At 38.5% G+C, this 22940-nt stretch overlaps 1 protein-coding gene across 1 annotated transcript in view; it reads left to right on the top strand.

The window, feature by feature from the left end:
• Nucleotides 1-2149: 2149 nt before the first annotated feature.
• Nucleotides 2150-22940, top strand: part of HCRTR2 (hypocretin receptor 2) — a 99137-nt gene continuing 78346 nt past the window's right edge. The window contains exon 1 of the mRNA XM_059699646.1: nucleotides 2150-2710. Within this exon, the coding sequence (XP_059555629.1) occupies nucleotides 2488-2710 (223 nt within the window). The 5' untranslated portion in view covers nucleotides 2150-2487. The remainder of the gene's footprint in view (nucleotides 2711-22940) is intronic.

Here is a 22940-nt window from a genome sequence, read left to right as displayed (position 1 = left end):
AACAGGATCAGCATTTAAGAAAATCTGGTTAAACCTCAAATTAACAAAAGTAAATTAATACATGTGTATCTCATTTGGATATTCTACTTATACTAGTATGTCACCTTTTCACACAGTCCTCTTTTGACCATCTATTTCTAATATGGCCTTTGGTATTCGCCCTCACCATTACTTCACTCTATTTAGTTTTCAACATAGCACGTACCCCTTCCTAATACCTTCCTTATGTGCTTATTAGTTTGTTTTCTTTCTAACTTCACTGGAAAGTAAAATGCATGCAGTAGTACTGTAACCTTGACTAACTTGTATCACTGAGAGTGAAACAGAAGCACTAAGTAAACATATGTCAAAAAATAAAATGCCTATTTTTTTTCTCTTCTCTTAAAAAGAAATTTGACAAGGGAAGAATGGGGAAATCCAACAACAGTATTTCTTAAGAAATAGGGCATCTGTAGAATAATAGCACTAAGTATTGGGTGGTTTTGTCACTGAGTAGTCATTTGACCTTTGGTCAATCATGTAATTTCTTCAGAAACAGTTTACTCATCTGTGAACAAGCTGATAATAGCCCCTCAGAGGTTTTATAATAATGTGTATAAAATAACTTTATAAACTTTAATGTACAAAAGTGAAGAATTATGATTGGGGGTCCGGGTAGGGAGTTGAGTAAATGCTCAATATGAACCCTCAGTGTCTTGTGACTTTTGAAAACATAATAAGATAAAACATTGGAAATAATAGTATACATTTTGTACTGGCAAGACCCAATCCAGATAATTGTATTTCCTCTTACTTGCATGTTATCTAAAATATTGACAAATGTCTAAAGGAAGACCAAGCAAATATAGGTTGTAGAAATAATGTCATTTGTAAAACATTGGAAATAATTGGGGGGAAAGTGACCGTAGGGAGCATGGGAAGGGGAGGGGACTGTGGTGCTTATTTTTTTCAATATTCTGTATTTTTTTCTTTATTGATTATGGTATCACATATGTGTCCTTATCCTCCCATTGTCCCTCCCCCCACCCATGCCCTCACCCCCTGGTGTCTGTGTCCATTGGTTAGGCTTAATATGCATGCATACAAGTCCTTTGGTTGTGATGCTTATTTTGAATATGTGAAGAATTGTCACATGGAAGACTGATTCCATGTAGCACTAAGATGCCAACTAGGAATTCGATAGAAAAGACCGAGAAAGACAAATGTTGGTTAAAGACCTTGTTTCAATGTGTGGCACAGTTTTCCAAACTTTAGAGCAGTCCCATAATGGTGGATGTAATACATTATGGTGTCACGTCCAAACTAGGGACACATCAGGCTTCTAATATTACGCTGGAGTCTAGCCTAGATGATTCCAAGGTCCTTCCCAAGTCCAATTATAATCAATCAAATGCAATATTCCTATCATGCGTACTGAGAACGAAAGGATTTTGAACTCAGACTCAGACACACCCCAAAATACTTTTCTTAGAGACCCAATCAATTAATGAGAGAATGACAGATGATATCAATCCTGAGTCCATGAGAAGGGAGACCCGTGGCGTGGTAATCACCAGAGAGAGCGCTCCTGCTTCACCCACCCCATCCAGCTGGGAATCCCCTTCATGCTGTTTGGTATGGCTCCTCCGCTTGGGAACATTTAACTGTGAGCGCATTTATCGCCCTCGGTGTCCTTTAAGAATCTGCTGCTCTATTTCACATGACACTTGCTGTTGCAAATACAAATTCTAACTAAATATGTCTTAAAAACGTGGTCTCATTTCCCAATTCCGAGGGGGAGATGCCTGAAAGAGTCAGCAAGTGCTATATTGGAAAAGCCCCACAAATGTTCAACTATTTGCCTGAAATGACTTTTGCCGAGTCCTGCTGGAGGCACACAGCGGCTCCTCCTCATGCCCTTTACGTTGACATCACAGAGACAAAGGCGCCCATACCTCCGGAGTTCACCCTGCCCTGACATGCTTGCCATGTGCACAGACCTACACACGTGTGGTTTAGAGAAGCTGCAGGTGAGACATGGAGAAGGAAATGGAAAGTAGGAAAGACGGGAGATGGGACCCACAGAGAGAGACACAGGTTAAAATCATCTTCCTTACTTTCTCCCCTCCCACTCCAGCTCTCCATCCGCGCGGGAGGAGGCTGCGGGCTGCGGACTCAGTGCTGGAATGAGGAGTAATTGAGCCCGAGCCGAGCCGAGGTAGCGTCTCCTCCCGGTGTCATTGCTGCAGCCTCCAGGGCCGGGTCCGAGGTCCTCTGCCGCCTGGCTCCCCGGTGCCCAAGCGCCCGGCACACGCAGCCCAGGCGCGGCCGAAGTTGCGGGGCACAGGACTCCGGAGGAGGCATTGGCTCCTGAACTTTTCACGTCATTTGCTGCTCGGAGCCCCTTCTCGCCGCTCGGCGCAGCCGTTCCCACCGCGAGTCCCGGTGCTCATGGGGCAGGGCAAGAGCCGCTTGCAGCACTGAGCCGAACCGGACTCGAGCCCCGTGATGTCCGGCACCAAACTGGAGGACTCACCCCCGTATCGCAACTGGTCATCCGCCTCGGAGCTGAATGAAACTCAAGAGCCCTTTCTAAGCCCCACCGACTATGACGACGAGGAATTCCTGCGGTACCTGTGGAGGGACTACCTCCACCCGAAAGAATACGAGTGGGTCCTGATCGCGGGCTACATCATCGTGTTCGTGGTGGCTCTCATCGGGAACATCCTGGGTGAGTCCTGTCCCCGGCAGCCCTCCAGAGGGCTGTCACGTACCCTTCGCCCCGGGCTGCAAAAGCTCGGAGACCCCTCCCTCCCCCTGGGATGCAAACAAAGAGGTCCCTGCCCTCCGGGTGGGGTTTTCTATTAAAAAAAAAAAAAAAAAGTTTTCTGATTTTCAGAACCAGGACCGAGCCTTGAAATAGTGATTCTTTTTTTGTTTTGTTTTGGGGTGTTTTTTTTCTGCAGAGAGAAGCGGGGGAACCGCGTTTCTCTTGCGAGCACCTGGGTTACAAGTGCCAGCAGAGGGGCGGCGAGGGCCACCGCCAGGTGGATTGCGGGAGTGGGGAAATTAGCCATCCTTTTGTGTGGCGTGGCTGGCGGTTTCAGGGGCTTTGGGGAGAAGTAGAGCTGGCAGAATGAAAAGCTGTTGCCTACAAGGAGCAAGCTTGCTTCGGCTTTTGAAGTCACTAAGGATTTGTGGGCGAGGTGGAGTGCCCCTTGGCGAGGAGGCGTAGGCTCTGTCTGGAGGTGGACATGAAAGGGCAGGGAGTGGAGACCCAGGCGAAGCAGCGAGGTGCACCTGGGCACTGGGGGCTTAATTATAGAGGAACCATGCTGGGAGCAAGCAAGAAGGAGGGGCATCTGAGAAAAGTGCCAAAGAGATCCCAATCATCCATCCATTCATTCATCATTCATTCATTCATACACTCAACCAATATACCCCCTCCGCCCCCCCAGAACATGCTTGTTGCCACGTTTCAGAAAGACTTGTAACTGGTTGTTTTTTGTGTGTGGTTTTTTCTTCCCCCAAACAAGATCAATTTTAATGCTAGGCTTATCTCTATTTGTCCCTGTCCAGATTTGCATGCAAAACCAGCCCATTCTCCACCTCTGCACAATTTCTGAGGGTTGGGGAGTGGGCGTAATGGTGATATGATGACTGTGGTGGTGGAGTTGATTAGAGCAGCTGGGGAATCCACTTAAAAAGAGCTTTAGGAGGGCCTTGAGGACTTAACATGAATTGTGAATGGACCGAACATGTGCCTTGATGAATGGAGAGTGGGAGGCAGTTCATATGTAGAGGGCAGTGTGGAGGGAATCTCTGTTGAAAAGAACAGGAGGGGAGCGGGGAGGCTGGGTAAAGATGCTCTCTCGGTGATGGTTATGAAAAGGGAAGAAGAGTGATGTGAAATAGGCTGGGAGGCTTTGAAGTCCAAAGCAAATAGTCTGTAGCTTCAATGCAGGGTGATAAGGAACTTACCAGGCTTTCAGCATTCAGCTCAGTCTTACCTGCTCTCTCCTAGTGCGCCCGGCTGTGCAGGAGCACTCAAAGTAGCAGGTAGTGAGAGTCGTTGGCAGTATATGACTGAGAGGTGTTCTGGAGAAAGTTGGTAGACTTAGTATTTGGTAAGAGAAATAAGACACCTCTGAGAACTTTAGTTTGCTCTTCCTGTATTATTTTAGACTTTTTTTTCTTTTGTTGCTTTTTAAAAATATAAACATAAGGGAATATTTTGGGGATGCCAACAAGGTGGATGAAGGTGCAGATGCACATGATTAGGGCCCTTGGATATAAGAACACATCTGTTAATGACAATGCCTTTCTTGTTTTCCTTCTTCTTGTGTCCATCCTTGGTGTTACAACTATTCAGACTCATGGCCACCACTATAGCAACACTGCACTGCATTATGCCAACACTTAATATAAGTGAATAATCCCAATTGAAAATCTGTTGAGGACCTAATGTGTGCCGGACCCCTTCATATACACTCTCTCACTTAAACCTCAAAGTAGTCTATATTTGACATAAGAATTTTGACTTAGAGAAATGAAATTACTCATTAAGGAACATGCTGCAGATTCAATTCCATTTTTTTTCTGACCTCATATCCAGAATGCTTCAAGAATGTACCACTCTAGATCGATCTAGAAAGCATATAGAGAATGAATTTTTTACTCCTGATTGTCTGCAAGTCTATTAAATATACTTCCTGTTCTCTTCTGCACCTATGTCCAATGCTAGTAAATTACCACAGGGGGTTAATTCTATTATTCTATTATTCTCTCCAACAAAAACCTATCCATAGGGAAATGTTATTGCATTGCAGTAAAATTTTGACATGTCTTGAAGGGATAGCTACAAATCATATTTCCCCTCTCTAATTTTATTTTAGGCTTAATCTCTGTGATAAAATTTGCTCCTTTTTGCTGTTACTTCATCCTGGCTTTGCACAGACCTGTGATGCATCCTCTTTATATCCTAATTGAATAGTTTAGGGGCACATGCTTGCTAATCTGGGGAATGTTTTAATCTCAAGAAGTACTACAACTTGTTTCATTACCTAAGGAAGAGAGTACTGTCCATAGCTCCAAGTGCTGAAATGGCCATTTCCATTTAGCTTACAAAGAAAGCTTTAATCAAAGCCCTCTGCTTTCAAGATACTGACAGCTATTTTGTTCAGCACTGAATGACACTGAAATCCTCTCTGGCTGAACTGAAATTCATTCTTTACTGACATATTCTGAAAGTTGATGCGGTTAAGTTTGACATTTAAACAAATGAGCAGTGTCATTACTCACAGACAACTTCCTGCTCTTTGATGTCACTGTCAAATTTGCAAAACAGATTAGGTTGAGAACTGCTTTTTTGCCCCTCTGGTATAAGTAATTTTATTCAGAGATTGGCAGGACAAAAAATCATATTATTCTTCAAGATAAAGAGGCAACCTTAGGTTTGAAGGTGAAATACCACAATGTAGGTAGCAGATGTAATCACTGACCCTTTAAGTCCATTCACCATTTGCACTTGCATGTAACTGACTACTTGGAAAATATCAACCTTGTTGAACTTACAAATATAATGTATCAGTTAGAAGGCATTTCGACCACAATGCCCTTTTGTGAAGTGATGTAACAGGATGATAAAGTCTTCATCATCCCCACCTTATTTTCTTTAGTCCTCAGTTCCTCTCTCATTATATGCCCTCTCCACTATCAGGTGATACTTTCCAGAGATGGAAAGCAGTTTCCTGGGAAAAAATGTGACAAATTCATAAAAAATAAGACAAATATTACTATACATGGAGTTTCATAAGTAAAATCATTCTAATAAAAGGCACACACATTTCATTATATAATTCAAGTCCTAGGGGTGAAGGTGGGGCAGTGTTCTTTTTGAAAGCAGTGTTTGCCAGCATTAAATTATGCTCCATAAAACCTATTCCTGTGTATATCTTGTACTATAGCCAATTATTTGACTAGTACATTTTGCGCAATATTACATTTTTTTAAAAAATAATGTAGTTTGGGGGAGGGGGCTCTTGGGGACAACTCAAAGGAAACTCTTTAATGTAATTCCTACATTATCTTTGTAGTTGAAACTGAGAGATGGGTTCTAGTCAGTTTAAACATTCAACATTAGGAGGAAGTGAGCAATTCTCTGCCTTTCTTCTGCATTTAAAGATATCTATTTTTTACCTGGATTGTGTCTATTTTCCTGTTGGTGTTGCCATATGAAAAATAAGGAGAACATTCAACAAATGACATGACAAGAAGCTGTGTTTCTTGCTTCTTGTGTGACCATTAACAAGTTATTATTAGTAAGCTCTCCAAGTCTGGTTTTTCCAATTGAAAATTAAGGGTGGTAATGCCTGACTTATAGAAAGCTGAGGAGGATGTAATATATAGATATAGACTATACATATATATTCATCAACACATAGTAAACACTAAATGCCAAGTTCTATCCCTTCATTCCCACTGTTGAAGTCGCTCCCCAGTGTGGTTTGCAACTGTTTTCTGCCTCCATGGCCAGTCTGTAGTTCTGTAACTCTTAATGGCCTCTGCTCTAGCCTTCTTTGGAATTGAGTATTTTACTGAAAGGTATTAGTAAAATGGATCTGGCCTTTTTCTCAATTGAGAATTTTGCTATCAGCTATTCATAAAATGGAGTTGGCACATGTTACTCTCCTTTTCCATCCCAGCTCCACCCACCCATCCCCTAACAGGTGCTCAGTGCCTTTATACTGAGTGATTTGCATTGCCTTCCCACCTCTCTGTGAATGTCATTCCTATCATGATAATTTTTCCTCTCTCTTTCATGGTTTCAATTTGCCTGCACTGGGCCCATTCACAGAATTTTTAAATTGTTAGCTGGTTGGTCTATCACTGTTAATTTTTAAATAGAACCCATGTACACACAGACACACACACAAAAAATGGCAATAATATGTTGGTTTAACTGAGTTAATGCACACTGCTCATTAAGGGTTTACCCAGTAGCAGGTAAGCTAATTGGGTGGGTGGGATGGGAAGAATATCTGTCATAGGGGTGCTTCTTACAAGGCAAATCTTTATGTCCCAGATGTGGAAATGGCAGAGTTACAAGTTCTCACTATCCCTCCGACTAAGAGACATTTCTTTGATGCTTCTTCTGATGCCCACTTCAGCTCTGTGGGTGTGCGTAAGCCCAGCCTTTCCTCCACAGGAAGCAGAAAGAGGTTAGAGATAATACCTTATTCATCTCCTCCAGGACTCCATAGAAGTCATGACTAGTGACTGGAAAAGGTAATATTAATATGGTCATTAAGCTTTGAACGTGTATGTTTTTAGAATGCAGAATGCACCCTGACATATCCCACATCCTTAGTGCTGTTGGCTCCATTAAGTAATGGCTCACTAGTAAGGTTCAGTCAATGTCATGTGATGGACGAAGCTGAGGGTATTCATTTCCAGTTCCTTTCCTCACTGCAAAGAGAAAGGAAGACTATTTATTGCGCACTATATGCCAGGCTCCACAATGAATGTATTTCATTGATACCTCATAACAAGCTTTTACTGAGGAATTTAATAGCTTTGTTTTATAAATGAGATAAATAAAATTCAAAAAGCTATTTTAATGTGTTCCAAAGTTTAGTCCTACAGTAAGTAGCAGCATTAGGTTGCAAATAAGGATCTATCAGGTCCATGGCTCACTTGTGTTCCATTACTTCATCCTGTCTCTCTCCTTTGCTTCTAATTCTGATTAAGAAACACAGAATAAAGGAGAGTGGAAATGATACTTAGGTGTGCCCTCTAGACAATTTACAGAGTTTTTCTGGCATGTTGCCATGGCATTTCTCTGACAGACTATAGCTGTGAGCTCATCTGATAAGCTAATCAAGGTCAGGCTACAGTTACTTCACAAGAGAAAAATTCAAGGTAATATAGGTGCTGCCAAAAATACTTTTGCCTGGTCAGGGGGTGATTCATTGGATACAGGTTAGGTAATTGTGGCCTAACCTGTAGCCAATGTATTGTTTTGTTATTGAAGGTGCTGGGTTTAAGCATAAGTTAAGACTGAGGTTCTATCATTCAATATCTCACATGACCTAAAGATCTTTTCTTTCTTTTTAAGTTTTCAAACCTACACATGCATTTTATTTTATTTTTTCATCCTATGTTATAATTAATGTTAACTTTAAAATTATAAATTTATTTTGATTTAACTGAATAGGTCAATCTTTATATCGCACAATATTTTTCCTAGACCATAATGGTGTTACATATGTCCGAAGAGGCATAATCCATCACACCGGCTATGAAATGACCTTTAGACATTAACAATAGAACATTTTGAGGTGAAATACATGACATATATGACCAGTATTTTAATAGGTGACTCATAGGACTGAATTTGTTAATTTTACCTTTGTTCTCAGAGAGAGATGATTTCTTAACCAAGTAAATAGATTTCATACATATTTAAAATATTTATTGCCAGTAGAAATGTTTTCTAATAAACAATAACAAAAAACTGTTTAGAATAAATATGTACTTTATTTTTTAAAATATTTGGGGATTATTAACATTAAGTCTTTTTCAGTAATTTGCTTTCAATATGAAATACATATAAATGATGTTTAATATTTATATAGTATTTCACTCTTCAGAAGACATTGTTACTTATCTCATTTACTCTTCACAACAATCGTATTGAGTAGGTCTTATTTAGTGGGGGGAAGAAATCAAGTACTTGAAGTGATTGAAAATCACCTTAAAAGAAAAGTTTGAGTACATGGAAATACCAACGGGCTTTGTGTCACCTTGGGAAAGCTTGCCATTTTCCTATAATAGAAGATAACAGGATGAGGGATGCTAACTACCTTTGCCTGGCCTTCAGCTGTGATGTCTTTGTACATGATTTTGGCAACATTCTGTGTTCAGATGTACATTAACCAAATTCACACACCTGGCAAAAATAAAATAAAATTGAGTTCCAATGTTTAAGTATACAATAAGAAGTCACTCTTGCAAGTCCTAGAATACTTGAAGTCCTTTTAATCATCACGGACTCTTTCTGTAAAGGAATCTTTTTGAGAGCTTTGTTGGTCTGAATAGCTGGGCAATGCCATACTAGACCCTGAATTCTCATTGGCTTAGCATCACACAAGTTTATGTCTTGCTTATTTAACATCTAATGTGGGTTGGAGAGTCTGTTCCCATTCAATAACTGGTGGTCCAGGTGCTCTCGTGTTTTATATACCATTTTAACAGGTGGTCTCCTTGGTAACCTGCCTCCAGGGTAGCTCCTGACATGCCTTCATTTTCTGGCCTTCACATCCTTGTGGGGTCCTTTTCCACATTGTGCCAGCATTGCTCTGGGTAACCGACAACATACGGCACAAGGGATAGTATGTACCTTTTAAGATTAGAGCTTTATAAGCGATTACAGCTTCTGCCTTGAGTTCCCACTCTCTCTCTTGCTCTTGGATTTCTTGCCCTGGAGAAAGTAAGATGCTTCATTGAGAGTTACCTATATGATAAGAAATGGAAATATCCATCCAATATCCATAGAGGAAATATGGCCTCTAACAGCCACATGTATGATCTTGAAAGCAAATCCTTCAGCCATATTGAGTCTTGAGATATCTGTGATTGCACATTGACTGAAATTTAACAGGCTCTGAGACAGAACAGTCTGGCTAAGTTTTTTGGAGGTTCCTGACCCTTTAGAAGGGTATGTAAAATAATACATTTATTGTTTTATTATTATTACTAGAGGCCCAGTGCACAAAATTCATGCATGCATAGGGTCCTTAGGACTAGCCAGCAATCAGGGCTGATTGGGACCTTCCAGCTGCCAGCTGGGGCCTTCCTTTATTCCACTCCATCCCTGGTGGTCAGCACACATCATAGCGAGCAGTCAATCTCCCAGTCGGTCAAACTCCTGAAGGGACAATTTGCATATTAGCCTTTTATTCCATAGGATTTTTTAAATTTGGAGATAAGTTGTCATATAGTGTCTTAAATTGTCATGGTAGAGTGTGAACTAGAAAAAATATACTGGCTTCTAACTACTTTCGCCCAGAAGCTACACATGTCAATTTTACCCATGATCACTTGGCCAAAACCAATCACATGCTATCACCCTAATTGCCAGAGCAGCTGAAAAGTGTAAAGGAACCTCATATCTGTCATGGAAACCATACAATAGTTAAAATAATTTTTAACTTGAATAGATCCAGAACAAGGAAATTTAAAGGAATTGTACTTAATGGCATATGGCTAAAATAAGCTGATAAATATATCCACTTCACATTTTGAATCTCTGCCAATAAAAGTAACTTAAAATATTGGGAAACTTTGCTAAATTAATTACTATGCTAAAAATCTAGGGTACAAAGGTATTAGAAGCCAAGGAACCTATACTCCAGTTGGAGAGAGAAACATATCAATAGATTATTTCAATGTAATGTGGCAAGTGTTCTGACAGACGGTTATAGGATATAGTAAAAGCCTATAAGAAGGGCACTCCATTCCAACTGGGGGATTAGAGAAAGACCCAGGAGGAGATGACACCTACACTGAGTTCTAATGCATAAATTCAAGTTATACAGGTGAAGAAAATTGGGTAAGGATGTTCTAAGCAGAGGAAACAACATGAGCAAAATCAAAGATGCGTGAAATAGCATGGGCTATGAAGAGAGTGTTAAGCAGTTGGGTAACTCAAGTGTAACTGCAGATGAGGAGAGTCTAGAGGTAAGGCTGGAGCATTAGATAAGGGTTGGGTTATGAAAGGCCTGTGTACCAGACTGAGGATCTTGGCTGGCTTTGACACTGTAATTTAAAGGGAGCCTTAAAAGTTTTTAAGGAGAGTGCTGCCATTGGTTTGCATTTTTTCATGAGAGCATTCTGGGCTTAATGTAAAGAATAAACCCAAAAAGAGGAAGACTTGTAAAGGTTTTACACCGGAGTTTGAGTCCTGTTTGGGGCTCATTAAATGAAGTCTACTTCAATTAAAAAAAAAGGTAATAAAAGACAATCAAAATTATCTAAGTAATTTTTTCTGTAAGGTTTTCTACATGCTATATAAGGAAGGAAATGAGAAAAGAAGAAAGGGAGAAAATAGAGAAAAAATAAAGGAAGGGAAAAGGAAGAAGACTAAAATATAGGAAAAACTGTTTCTATTTTTGCTTTGCTGAATATTTAAATTTGAGAAATTTCTGTTTACATAATTTTTCACATTATTTTCCTGAAAGATGTATGTATGAATTTTACATGTCATGGCTTTATTAATATTTTCCAATATTCTGTACAGTTTTCACTAAAATCATTTTTATAGTAACTTATTGTGGGGATTTCAAAAAGTTACTGTACTCCTAGCCAACTTGACCTTTAGATCTTTTTTATCCTCATATTGAGACCCCAAAAATGAAAAATTTGAGATCTAATAAGCATTTTTTATATATTCCAATGAAATCCCCAATCTTTGCTCCAATTTAATTGCAATTTTCTAATGCTCATTTGAAAATTTATTCTAAATGGCATTTTTATCATTCAAATAATCAAAGGAGATATCACACTGACCCCAGGTCATTCCTAAGGGAATTACAGGGAACATTTCTCTACAAGTTGACATGGTAACACTTCAAAATTTCTAAAACTGTGGTTAGTTTAAAAATTTTACACAGTAGAGTATAGAGATGTTGTTCTATAAAGTTAGCACCTGAAATTTATATAATATTATTAACCAATGTTAAACCCAATAAATTTATTTTTAAAAATTAAAATATATATACAAATTTTTAAAACTGGAAACAAATAAATATATTTTAAAAACACTTTTATTTGCTATTTCTAGTTCTCATTGGGAATACAGTGGTGGAATTAAATATTGTAATATACTGTTTTTCTTTGCTTTGTTAATCCTCACCCAAGGATATTTTTTCCATTGATTTTTAGAGAGTGTAGAGGGAGGGTGAGAGAGAAAGAGAGAGAAATAGAGAGAGAGAAACATCAATGTGAGAGAGACACATTGGTTGGTTACCTCCTCAGGAGTCCCAACCAGGGCCAGGGATTGAATCTGCAACCCTTTGCTGTACAGTCCAATGCTCTAACCACTGGGCAGGGCTGCAATGTTCTTTTCTAGATTTTTAGTAAGTTTTTTTATTCCTACTGAGTGACTCTAAAATGAATTTACAAAGGATAGGGTTTATAACCATGTGTGGCCTTGATTTTATCAGTACATTGCTAGAAATGGAGTCAAAAAGGCACTGTCTATAAGAATTCATTTCATCAGTTTAGAGTAAATTTGATGAGTCATCCACTTTGTTAGAGAACTACATTGCTTATAAATACCATTTTGAAGCCAATTCATCTTTTTTCAAATGTGCAGATTGTGCTAATCTTTTTGGATAGAAGTACGAAGATATGGTTAAGTGCTTATGAAACCATTTTGATATTGGGTGAAACTGAGTCAACTTTTCATTATGATAAAATATCTTAAAACTTAATCACTTCAATGAGAATACTTCATGTAAATGTTCTCCAATTTTAGAAAGCTTTAAGAAAATACATTAACAAATCTCACTAGCTGATATAAGAAAGGACTTCATAATTATTGGGACAGTTACATGCTTGGTCTTGATATCTATTTCAGACAACCCAAGCCTAGAATGACTTTCTTCTGTAAAGTCAGCAGAGATGGTGATGGTGACTCATAGATTCCTGAAAGTCAGTAACCCTAGTTCATAGACTTATATGGTTTATTTTTCCAGGGTGTATGGACTTTGCAACTAATCAGTGAAAGGAAGTCAAACTATCTCAGTGGAAAAGAGAAATAATTTAATAACTTAAAAACTCATAAATAAAAACGTGCATGCGCACACATACACAGAGACACATTTGGGGGATTATAGTAAATAGCTAATAGGATTTTACTACACCTTAGGTTTTTTTCATGCAGGTGTAAGAAGGTACCCTCTGAACTTTAAAAATGCCAAAACTGGCCTTGACTTTTCCAAAGTCAAAAAATATTTTCAATTATTCTCTGAGTAAAATAACTAGCTTTTAGGGAAACAAAAAAGATTAATACAGTAGAGATGAGTAAGTCCTTGAATTAACATTCACGCAAGGAGCATCTTGATCCCTTGATCATTGTAGCATAAGTTAATTCCCTTGGACAGACTCACTATATTCCTGCTCACAATCTCTAACCCCTACAACCCTCTCATGGCTGCCTCCTTCTCAGGTCACATGTCACACCTTCATACAAGGTCTCTATGAAGGCCCAGTCAGAATCATCACCCCTTCCTTGTACTATACCATCCCATTTTATATTTGGCATTGAATGTATTATTATTTGAAATTATACTCTTGATTTACTTGTTCATTTTTCTATGTGTCCCTTAAGTATCATGTAAGTTCCATGAGGAGAGATCCTTTATTTTTCTTTCTGGCAGGTGCATCCTCGGTGTCTAGAACTGTGCTAGGTGTGCAGCAATTGTTAGCTACCAACTGAATTAGACTTCCACCAGGAGAAATACTTTAGTGATGAGTACATTTTTTTTTAAAAAAAAAGGCATTTCGGGCTTGAAATGTCTTTGATATAAACATTTAAAATAACAATTCAGTAATTTAAATTATGTTTGTGATAATTTTGGTCAATATCTTAAGGAACACACACTTTAAAATGAATATTATATAATGACTAAACTAATGATTCCAGAGAACATTTGCAAATCTCTCGCCAGCACTAAAATCCCCTGGACATTAACATGAAACTGTTTGGCTCTTGTCATGAAAAACAAGTGGGATTTACAAACAGTGCAGGTTTTTGTTTTCCCCCTCAAGAAAGTTATACCAAGATCCTTCCAAATAACATGATATATTTCTGTAATAACTGAGGAGAATATGTAATGTACAAAATTCTTACTTAAGCCCTCTCTGCTCTTTGTTTCAAAGTAATTCTTATTTGTTGTTGTTGTTGTTTTGAAAGTCTAAGGAAACATTTGTGACCCAGATGCAGTAAGGGAGCTGAGACTGAAAGTTACCAGGAATCCACACTTTCTGAAATAAAAAGGGCCAAACATACCCTCATCAGAGCCCAGGATGTTTCAGGAATGCACACAGCGCCTCAGCATTAGGAATCCTTTGTCATTCTGCCCATTGCCAGTGACATAACAATCCTGGTTACCTTGAGATGGAGCACAAGAGCAGTGTTGGGAATAGCTAAATAGTCCTAGACCCTTTATTTAATAAGGAACAAGAAAAACAATGAACAATTTTTACTAACTCTGGACGTCAGTTTCCTGAAATATTCATCAATTTATAAAATTTTAACAATCAAAGTGCTGTCTTGCCTGGAGAAGGGCGGCATTGCTAATTTTGGCAGACACTTAACCAATTAAACCAATTTTATTAATTTTTCTCGTTATTGTAAGTCAAATAAATTACAGTAGAATTTACACATTAAGCTTTTTGGAGGTGTTATATTGCTCTAATTACATAACTCTTCAACGTTTTAGTCAGTCCTACAACCACCTATGTGATTTGGCTATTAGTCACTCTTTTTCCCAGGTAGTAAGTAATAGTAAACATTCCCATTTAATATTAGAGAGCTGCTATTGTGCTGTTGGAACAGTTTCCCATATTATCACTTTGCTTCCCCAAAGGATGAGAACACTAAATAAATACCGTGTGTTGTTCCCCATTTCCATTTCTCCTTGGATAGTGAAACTATTCTAGTGTGCGTAATAAAAATATAAAGTGGGTAATTAAAAAACCCACAAATATTCCTGTGCATTTTTGTAAACTCAGCTGAAAGGGTCTGGAGTTTCAGCGACTAATCACCACTGTCCCGGGGACCTGTAACTCATTGTAGGTACCTGGCCGCAGAGGGGGGAAGAGGAGTGGCCGCAAAAGTCAAGCCTGAAATAGATTTTCTCTCCTGGTAAACAGAAGTGCATAAGACTTCTCTGAGTGCCCAGTCACAATCAGCAGCAATGGCAGTATCTACAGATTGTTGGCTTGAAGTCATGAAAATAGATCTTTATCATCCAAAAGGAGGTAAAGGCAACATACAAAAGCAAAGGATTCTGTCCAACTGTAGCAGCAAAATGTGCACACACACAAATAAAGCAACCTGAATCAACACCCAGGTTTTCTAGGGCTTATCGAATTTGGAGCTATTTCCTTTTTTCTATTTCATTCAGCAAATATTTATTGAACACCCACAACATGTAATGTGTTCTATTACATTCTGTGGAGGAAGCACAGTAGTGAATGAGACATGCTGCTTACCTACAAGGCATTTCTAATCTTGTGGGAGAGACTAGCATGTAAACAATAGATGACAGTATGAGGGTTACTGAAGAGGCATGCATGCTAAGTGTTAGAACATGGAAACATAAAAATTGGATCTGACTTGGGGTAGGAAGTACTCTTTTGCTTAGTAGGTAGCATTTGAGGTATTGTTGGCATGTGAGTATAATTTTGAAAAGTTCCAAAGGATGAAAAGAAATTATACTAATTTGATGAAGTCACCAGAGTAAATTTATGGTTGCTTGCAAATATAGAAATAATTATGCTGGTCATTCAGGGAATTCCAGTAAGACACAGGCTTTCATGAATGTTTCTGGGTAATTTCAAGTAACGGAGACTTCAAGTAATCTCCTCTGATGCTTTGTATTGCTTTTTTGGCCTTCTTTATTCTGTGGGAATCTGCCACACAGATACCTGTTATGTTACATCATGGTAGATTCACTGTAAAAAGTTTAAAATCCTGGAGTTATTTGAAAATAAGTTCTGATATATCAGAGCGCCCAAAGGAAGATAGTCTAGGGTAGTGGTCGGCAAACTCATTAGTCAACAGAGCCAAATATCAACAGTACAACGATTGATATTTCTTTTGAGAGCCAAATTTTTTAAACTTAAACTATATAGGTAGGTACATTGTTATTAACTTAATTAGGGTACTCCTAAGGCTTAGGAAGAGCCACACTCAAGGGGCCAAAGAACCACATGTGGCTCGAGAGCCGCAGTTTGCCGACCACGGGTCTAGGGCAATGGAAAGAAGTGAAAGTTATGTGAGATAAACATATTGGGAAGCCAGTTCAGAGCCTGTTGAGACTTTTCACAAAAATAATTATAAGGGTAAAACCAGAGCAGTGGAGTTGAATAGGAAAAACAATGAAACATATATGTCGGACACTCTGGTGATAGATACTGGTAACCCATCAAATGTGAGGATTTGTTGGGAACAGAAAATAAATCTTCTGAGTAATAGATATTTTTGCCAAAAGAAAGAATATTGATCATCTCATTTGTCTTTTTCTTAACATAGAAATTATAGAAAGAAAATCAAGTGTGAGGAGAGGGGTAATCATGAATTTGGTCAAGGCAGGTTGAGTTAGAATTACTAGAGGAATATATATATGTGTAGCTGTTCACTGGGAAGTAGGACTTGCTTTGTCACATGCCACTCACAATTAGTTTGCTACTCAGAGAAGGATAAGCAAGTAATCTACACAGTTTTTGTGAGAATTACTTAGGCAATGTCTTCTGGGGTAACTAAAAGCATGCTAGGAAGTATACATTTGTTAATAGGTGAATCAAGTGGCAAGTTCTTTTTTGCAACACTAAAACGTATTTATTTATTTATTTATTTATTATTGATTAAGGTATTACATATGTGTCCTTATCCTCACATTGCCCCCCACCCCCCAATCATGCCCTCACACTCACCCCCTGTTGTCTGTGTCCATTGGTTATGCTTATATGTATGCATATAAGTCCTTTGGTTGATCTCTCCCCCTTACCCCCACCCTCCCCTACCTTCCCTCTGAGGTTTGATGGTCTGATTGATGCTTTTCTGTCTCTGGATCTGTTTTTGTTCATCAGTTTATGTTGTTCATTATATTCCACAAATGAGTGAGATCACGTGATATTTATCTTTCTCTGACTGACTTACTTCACTTAGCTTAATGCTCTCCAGCTTCATCCATGCTGTTGCAAATGGTAGGAGTCCCTTCCTTTTTACTGCAGCGTAGTATTCCATTGTGTATATGTACCACAGTTTTCTAATCCACTCATCTGCTGATGGGCACTTAGGCTGTTTCCAGATCTTAGCTATGGTAAATTGTGCTGCTATGAACATAGGGGTGCATTTATCCTTTCTGATTGGTGTTTCTAGTTTCTTGGGATATAGTCCTAGAAGTGGGATCACTGGGTCAAATGGAAGTTCCAATTTTAGCTTTTTAAGGAAACTCCATACTGTTCTCCACAGTGACTGTACCAGTCTGCATTCCCACCAGCAGCTATTATGTATACTTAGCAGCTAAATGAAATAGGCAAAACTTCTTCCCTCAGGACACTTATATTCTAGTGTGTCATTTAAGATATATTTTGACAGTAAGGCCAATAGGATTTGCTAATGGATTGCATATGGGTGTGAGAAAAAGAGAGGAGTCAACATGATCATGACAAGTAAATGGATGTTCGTTCAATTTATTGAGATGTGGGATGCTGGGGAGGAGCAGGTTTGAAGTAGGGAAAGGGAAAAAATCAAAAGAATATACATTTTGAGATAGTTCATCCACACTAATAAAAGAGAAAGATGCAAATTGACCGTACCTTCTTGACACCCACTAGCCAATCAGGAGTGAGTATGCAAATTGACCCATCAAAGATGATGGGTCAATTTGCATACACAGGCTCCAAGCGGCCGGGGGTGGGGTGGGATGCTTGTGTCATGGCCATGGTGGCAATGCAGGCTTTCCACACCGCCCAGCTGCTCCAGGACTCTGGGTAGTGTGGGAAGGCAGGAAGGTGGCTCCGGGTGGAGCAAAGGCAGTGCCAGCAGCCAGGGGAAGGAAGGCCCATGCTTGAACGAATCTTTGTGCACCAGGCCTCTAGTTTAAATATAAAATCAGGAGTTTAAGCATTAAGTCAGATGAAGTAAACCTCTGATTTATAATCAGTCATCTTTTATGTTCATGTTTTTTTACATACCCCCATAGATATCAAAGACTATAGAATGAGCTGGGTAGTGAATACAAACATTTTTCTTACATGTTATTTTATTCTTGGCTTTCTCCTGTGTGATATTATCACAAATATGTTTCCTTAAATTGGGAAAAAGATCACCTTGAGCCATGTATGAAGAAACAAAAAATTAGGGTGCATAGTAAAAATTTTGTTTCAGGGCCTATGCCAGACTTATTGAGTCAGGTTTATGGGGTGGTAAATCAAAAATCGACATTTTCTTTCTTTTTTAAAATATATTTTTATTGATTTCAGAGAGGAATGGAGAGGGAGAGGGAGAGAGAGATAGAAACATCAATGATGAGAGAACATTATTGACTGGCTGCCTCCTACATGTCCCCTCCTGGGGATCAAGCCTGCAACCCGGGCATGTGCCCTTGACCAGAATCGAACCCGGTACCCTTCAGTCCTCAGGCCGACACTCTATCCACTGAGCCAAACTAGCTAGGGCTAGAATGGACATTTTCAAAAGAGCCCCAGTACACTGAGATGAGAATCCCTGCCATGGGAAAAGGTAAAGTCAGCGTCCTGTTAGATGAGGATTCCTATATTTAGAGATGAGCTTGAGAGCCAGGTAATTTTACATTTGACACAAATTAAAGAGTGCCTATCAAGAGCTATCAGAAGAGAGAAGATGAAAAGACTTGACTTGAAATGGGATTAGACAGAAAATGCAGCAAGGAGGCGTTAAATGAGAAAAAAACAAAGCATTGAGAGTGTGGGAGTCCCAAAAGTCCAGTGATCACTTTGAAGTGATAGTTACTTAACATTTTGAGCAGAGGTAGCAGTGGGCACACTGACTCAATTTATCGTTGTTATAGTCAGTACACATTGTTTGTTATCCAACTTTACCAAAAAAGGACATTTCAGAAGTCTGGCATGATGAGCAGAATTCACTGCAAACAGAATTAGTAATGCAATGATTTAGAAAAATTCTAGAGAAAAATAGAATTAGTAGTGCAAAGCTTTTTCTTCTGCATTTTTTAATTTATGATTTTCTATGTGAAGTCATTCTTTCAGATTGGAAATGAAATTTACTTCCTATTCTTGTGTCCCTGGAACCTTGAAATAAAGTCTACACATATATTTTATGCCTAATAAATGTAGTTAATCGGTTATATCATGGAAGGCATCTGAGGTTTGCTATGAAAAGGTGTTTGACAGCACAAAAACACATGAAAGCCTGGCTTTGATTTAGGTCCAGTGATTCTGATTTATTAAATTATCATTTAATAAATGTGAGGAGTTGTTAGTCACAGAATAGAAACTAGGATTATGTGAAATTCTAAGAACCTCAACAACTTTTTGGCCATAATATTGAAGATATGGAAATATTGGGTGGATACAGATGAAGACAAGGAATAAAAACTTTCCTCCAAGGGCTTGTCCACGCTAAGGTTTGAGAAATTCAGTTTTTCACTGAAATAGGCTTAATCCTCCAGATATAAACAAGGAGGAAACATAAGCCTCTGGGAAGCTCCATCTAAATCCACTGCAGACAGATGGTTGCCTACCCTTTTCTTCAATATATTGAAGTTTGCAAATATTCTGCTTCCAAAAAATAGGTGTTACAAAAATATTGTGAAAGTTGATAAGACTTGAGACATATTTGGTTGCAGTTGGTTAGAGAAGAGACTTTTTTTTAAATTTTTTATATATATATATTTTATTGAGTTTTTACAGAGAGGAAGGGAGAGAGATAGAGAGTTAGAAACATCGATGAGAGAGAAACATCGATCAGCTACCTCCTGCACATCTCCCACTGGGGATGTGCCCGCAACCCAGGTACATGCCCTTGACCGGAATCGAACCTGGGATCCTTCAGTCCACAGGCTGACACTCTATCCACTGAGCCAAACCGGTTTCGGCAGAGAAGAGACATTTTTATTATGGACAATAACAGTTCAGATTTGGAATATGTAAGTCTAACTGTTTGTCTATACATTACATATATGTTGCATATAAACATAAAAACTTGGGTATACTCCCATGTACTTTAAGGAGTTAGTGGCATTAGTCATAGATAATTTAATTCCCCTTTATATTCAGTTGAAGCTATTCAAATTTAAATTTTTCATTTGCATTTCAAGAAAAATATTTAGGATCTATCTTGGCTTTTATGAAGAAAGCCATTATCTTCAATTCTCCTGCAACTGGATCCCAGGTTATTATTATTTTTTATTGACTTAGAGTACTGATGAAGTATTGATTGATGAAAACATATTAAACACATTCTCTACTAAATCTAATTGTCTTCCTCTTTGCAAGCAATCGCTAAGTATTATGTGTTAATCTGAATACCCTGAATATATCTTCTGAACAGGATACAAGTTGTAGTATTATGAGCATCTTTCTATTCAACATTCTAATTAAATGCTTAAAGTTCTATTTTAAGCATTGTATCAGCATAAGAAAACATGATCTGTGCTCAGATTTAAAAAGTAAAGAAAATTTACTGAGGATTTCTGAATAATGACACAAGGTCATAGGGACTGATTCATTCGGAAGGTCATGGACTGCCATTTTCTTGAGGGAAAATGTCAGCCTATGCAGCCTGAATCCTGATGTTCTCCAGAGATCTAATGTGGGTGGTCTGCTGCTGTTGAACAGGTATACATGAAATCTAAGACATGAAAAGCATTCATTCATTCATTCATTCATTCATTCTTGAAACAATTTTTAGGCGTCTATTTATTGCCAGGCACTCTCCTTGATACCAGAAAAAACAAATATAAGAAAGATACCATTTTCTTCAAGAAGTTAGCACTGTCCCAGAAAGGACAGAAATATAATATATTAAAAAACAACTCCACAATGTTATATATCTACTATTAAATAGATATGAATAGTGTAGTGAAATGTAAGATCTAATGTATAAAATTAGCTTAACAAATGAGAAGAAAACATTAACACTGGAGCCATGAGCTTCAAGGAAATAAATGGCAGGAGGGACAAAAGATGAAGCAAAAAAATGCTGCTGAGGCAGGGTACAAGCAAGCCAAATGTTTGCTACCTCCAGCTTTTAGTATTCTCAGAAAGACACACACACACACACACACACACACACACACACACACACAAAGGCTGTGTCCTTGAGAATTGCTTTCCTCTTTCTCTACATGCAGAAAACCCTGGAGTTTATTCACCTCTCTGGCAAACCACAATTTATGGAGGAATTCCCACTGTCTTCACCTCAAACTGCTGTTTAACTGTGATACTTTTTGTTGTTGTTAATCCTCACCGGAGGATAATCTTTAATCCATTGATTTGCAGAGAGTAGAACGGAGGGGGAAAGACAGGGAGAGAAAGACATCAATGTGAGACACATGGACTGGTTGCCTCCTGCACGTGCCCCGACTGGGGCCGGGATTGAGCCTGCAACCGAGGTACATGCCCTTGTCCAGAATCAAACCTGGGGCTCTTCAATCCTTGGGCTGATGCTCTAACCACTGAGCTAAAATGGCTAGTGCTACCTGTGAGACTTGATCAAAGTATCATTATCTCCAAATTTCTCATCAAATGTAATAGTTTGTTTTTTTATTATTATTTTCTTTTAAGTGATTTTTTTAAAAATAAAGTCATTTAGAGTTAACATCATTACTTTTATCAATGTAGGACTACAATACTGCAGAGTTAGTTCCATGAAGGAATGCTTATATCCTTTGCTTTCTGACTTGTGCGTGTCTTTTCTTCTTCTGTTGCTGCCTTAAGACTGCTTCTCAACTTTTACCTCCTCAGCAATGGGACATAAATGGGTAAAATTCTTAAGTTTGTTGTCTGCCCCGATAACTTTAGGCAAAGTTTTATTTATTTTTCAAAACAGGTTTAAAAATAATGACCTAAAAATGTTTTGTTTCCTTTGTCTAAGTTCCCTTTATTTTCCATGGTCATAGATAGTTGTGTTACAAGGACAGTGTCTCCTAATTTCTATTACTAACTTAACATTATTAGGAAAGGTAATAGAAAGTTATAAATCTTAGAATGTTGTTCCTATTGCTATGGTAAAGGCTTAGGTTTTGCTTAGCTTTGGGATGAATATACTATTACGGGAACCATTGGTTATTTGCAAGTTCATTTACTTAAAATTCTAATAGGAGAATATATAGGTGTAGGCAAAAGTAAGTTTACTGTTGTGAATACATGAAACACAGAGTGTATTCTTGTGTTATTATAATCATAACCTGTATGTCTTTTTTCCATAAGAACAACTGTAAACCTACTGTTACCCAAGTCTGATTTATGTTAATTACCTATGTGACTTCCTTTTAAAAGAGAATAATTCTCACCGAAACCGGTTTGGCTCAGTGGATAGAGCGTCAGCCTGTGGACTGAAAGGTCAGAGGTTCGATTCCGGTCAAGGGCATATACCTGGGTTGCGGGCACATCCCCAGTGGGAGATGTGCAGGAGGCAGCTGATCGATGTTTCACTCTCATCGATGTTTCTAACTTTCTATCTCTCTCCATTCCTCTCTGTGAAAAATCAATAAAATATAAATAAATAAATAAATAAATAAATAAATAAATAAATAAATAAATAAATAAAAGAGAATAATTCTTTATTTTTAACAATAGTAAATGAAATACAATTCATTTTAAACATGTTCTTAATATTACAACCCATTCTCTTTTTTAAAATAACAAGTATGTCATCTGGAAACACTGATCACTTAGTAAAATTTAGAAAATAACTTAATATATAATTAAACATGGATGTTTATTTTCAAACTAGAGGCCCGGTGCACAAAAATTTGTGCACTCAGGGGGGGTCCCTCAGCCTAGCCTGTGCCCTCTCACAGTCTGGGACCCCTCGGGGGATGACCATGTACTAGCTGAGGCCTGCTCTCCAGGGGATTGGGCCTAAACTGGCAATCACACATCCCTCTGGCAGCCCGGTAGCCCTCAGGGGATGTCCACTTGCCAGCGGGGAGCAGACCTAA

Source organism: Myotis daubentonii, chromosome 6 (assembly GCF_963259705.1).
Source record: "Myotis daubentonii chromosome 6, mMyoDau2.1, whole genome shotgun sequence".
Classification (NCBI taxonomy): domain Eukaryota; kingdom Metazoa; phylum Chordata; class Mammalia; order Chiroptera; family Vespertilionidae; genus Myotis; species Myotis daubentonii.
The sequence above is the reverse complement of the archived record's forward strand: the minus strand, read 5'-3'. Positions and strand labels throughout refer to the sequence as shown.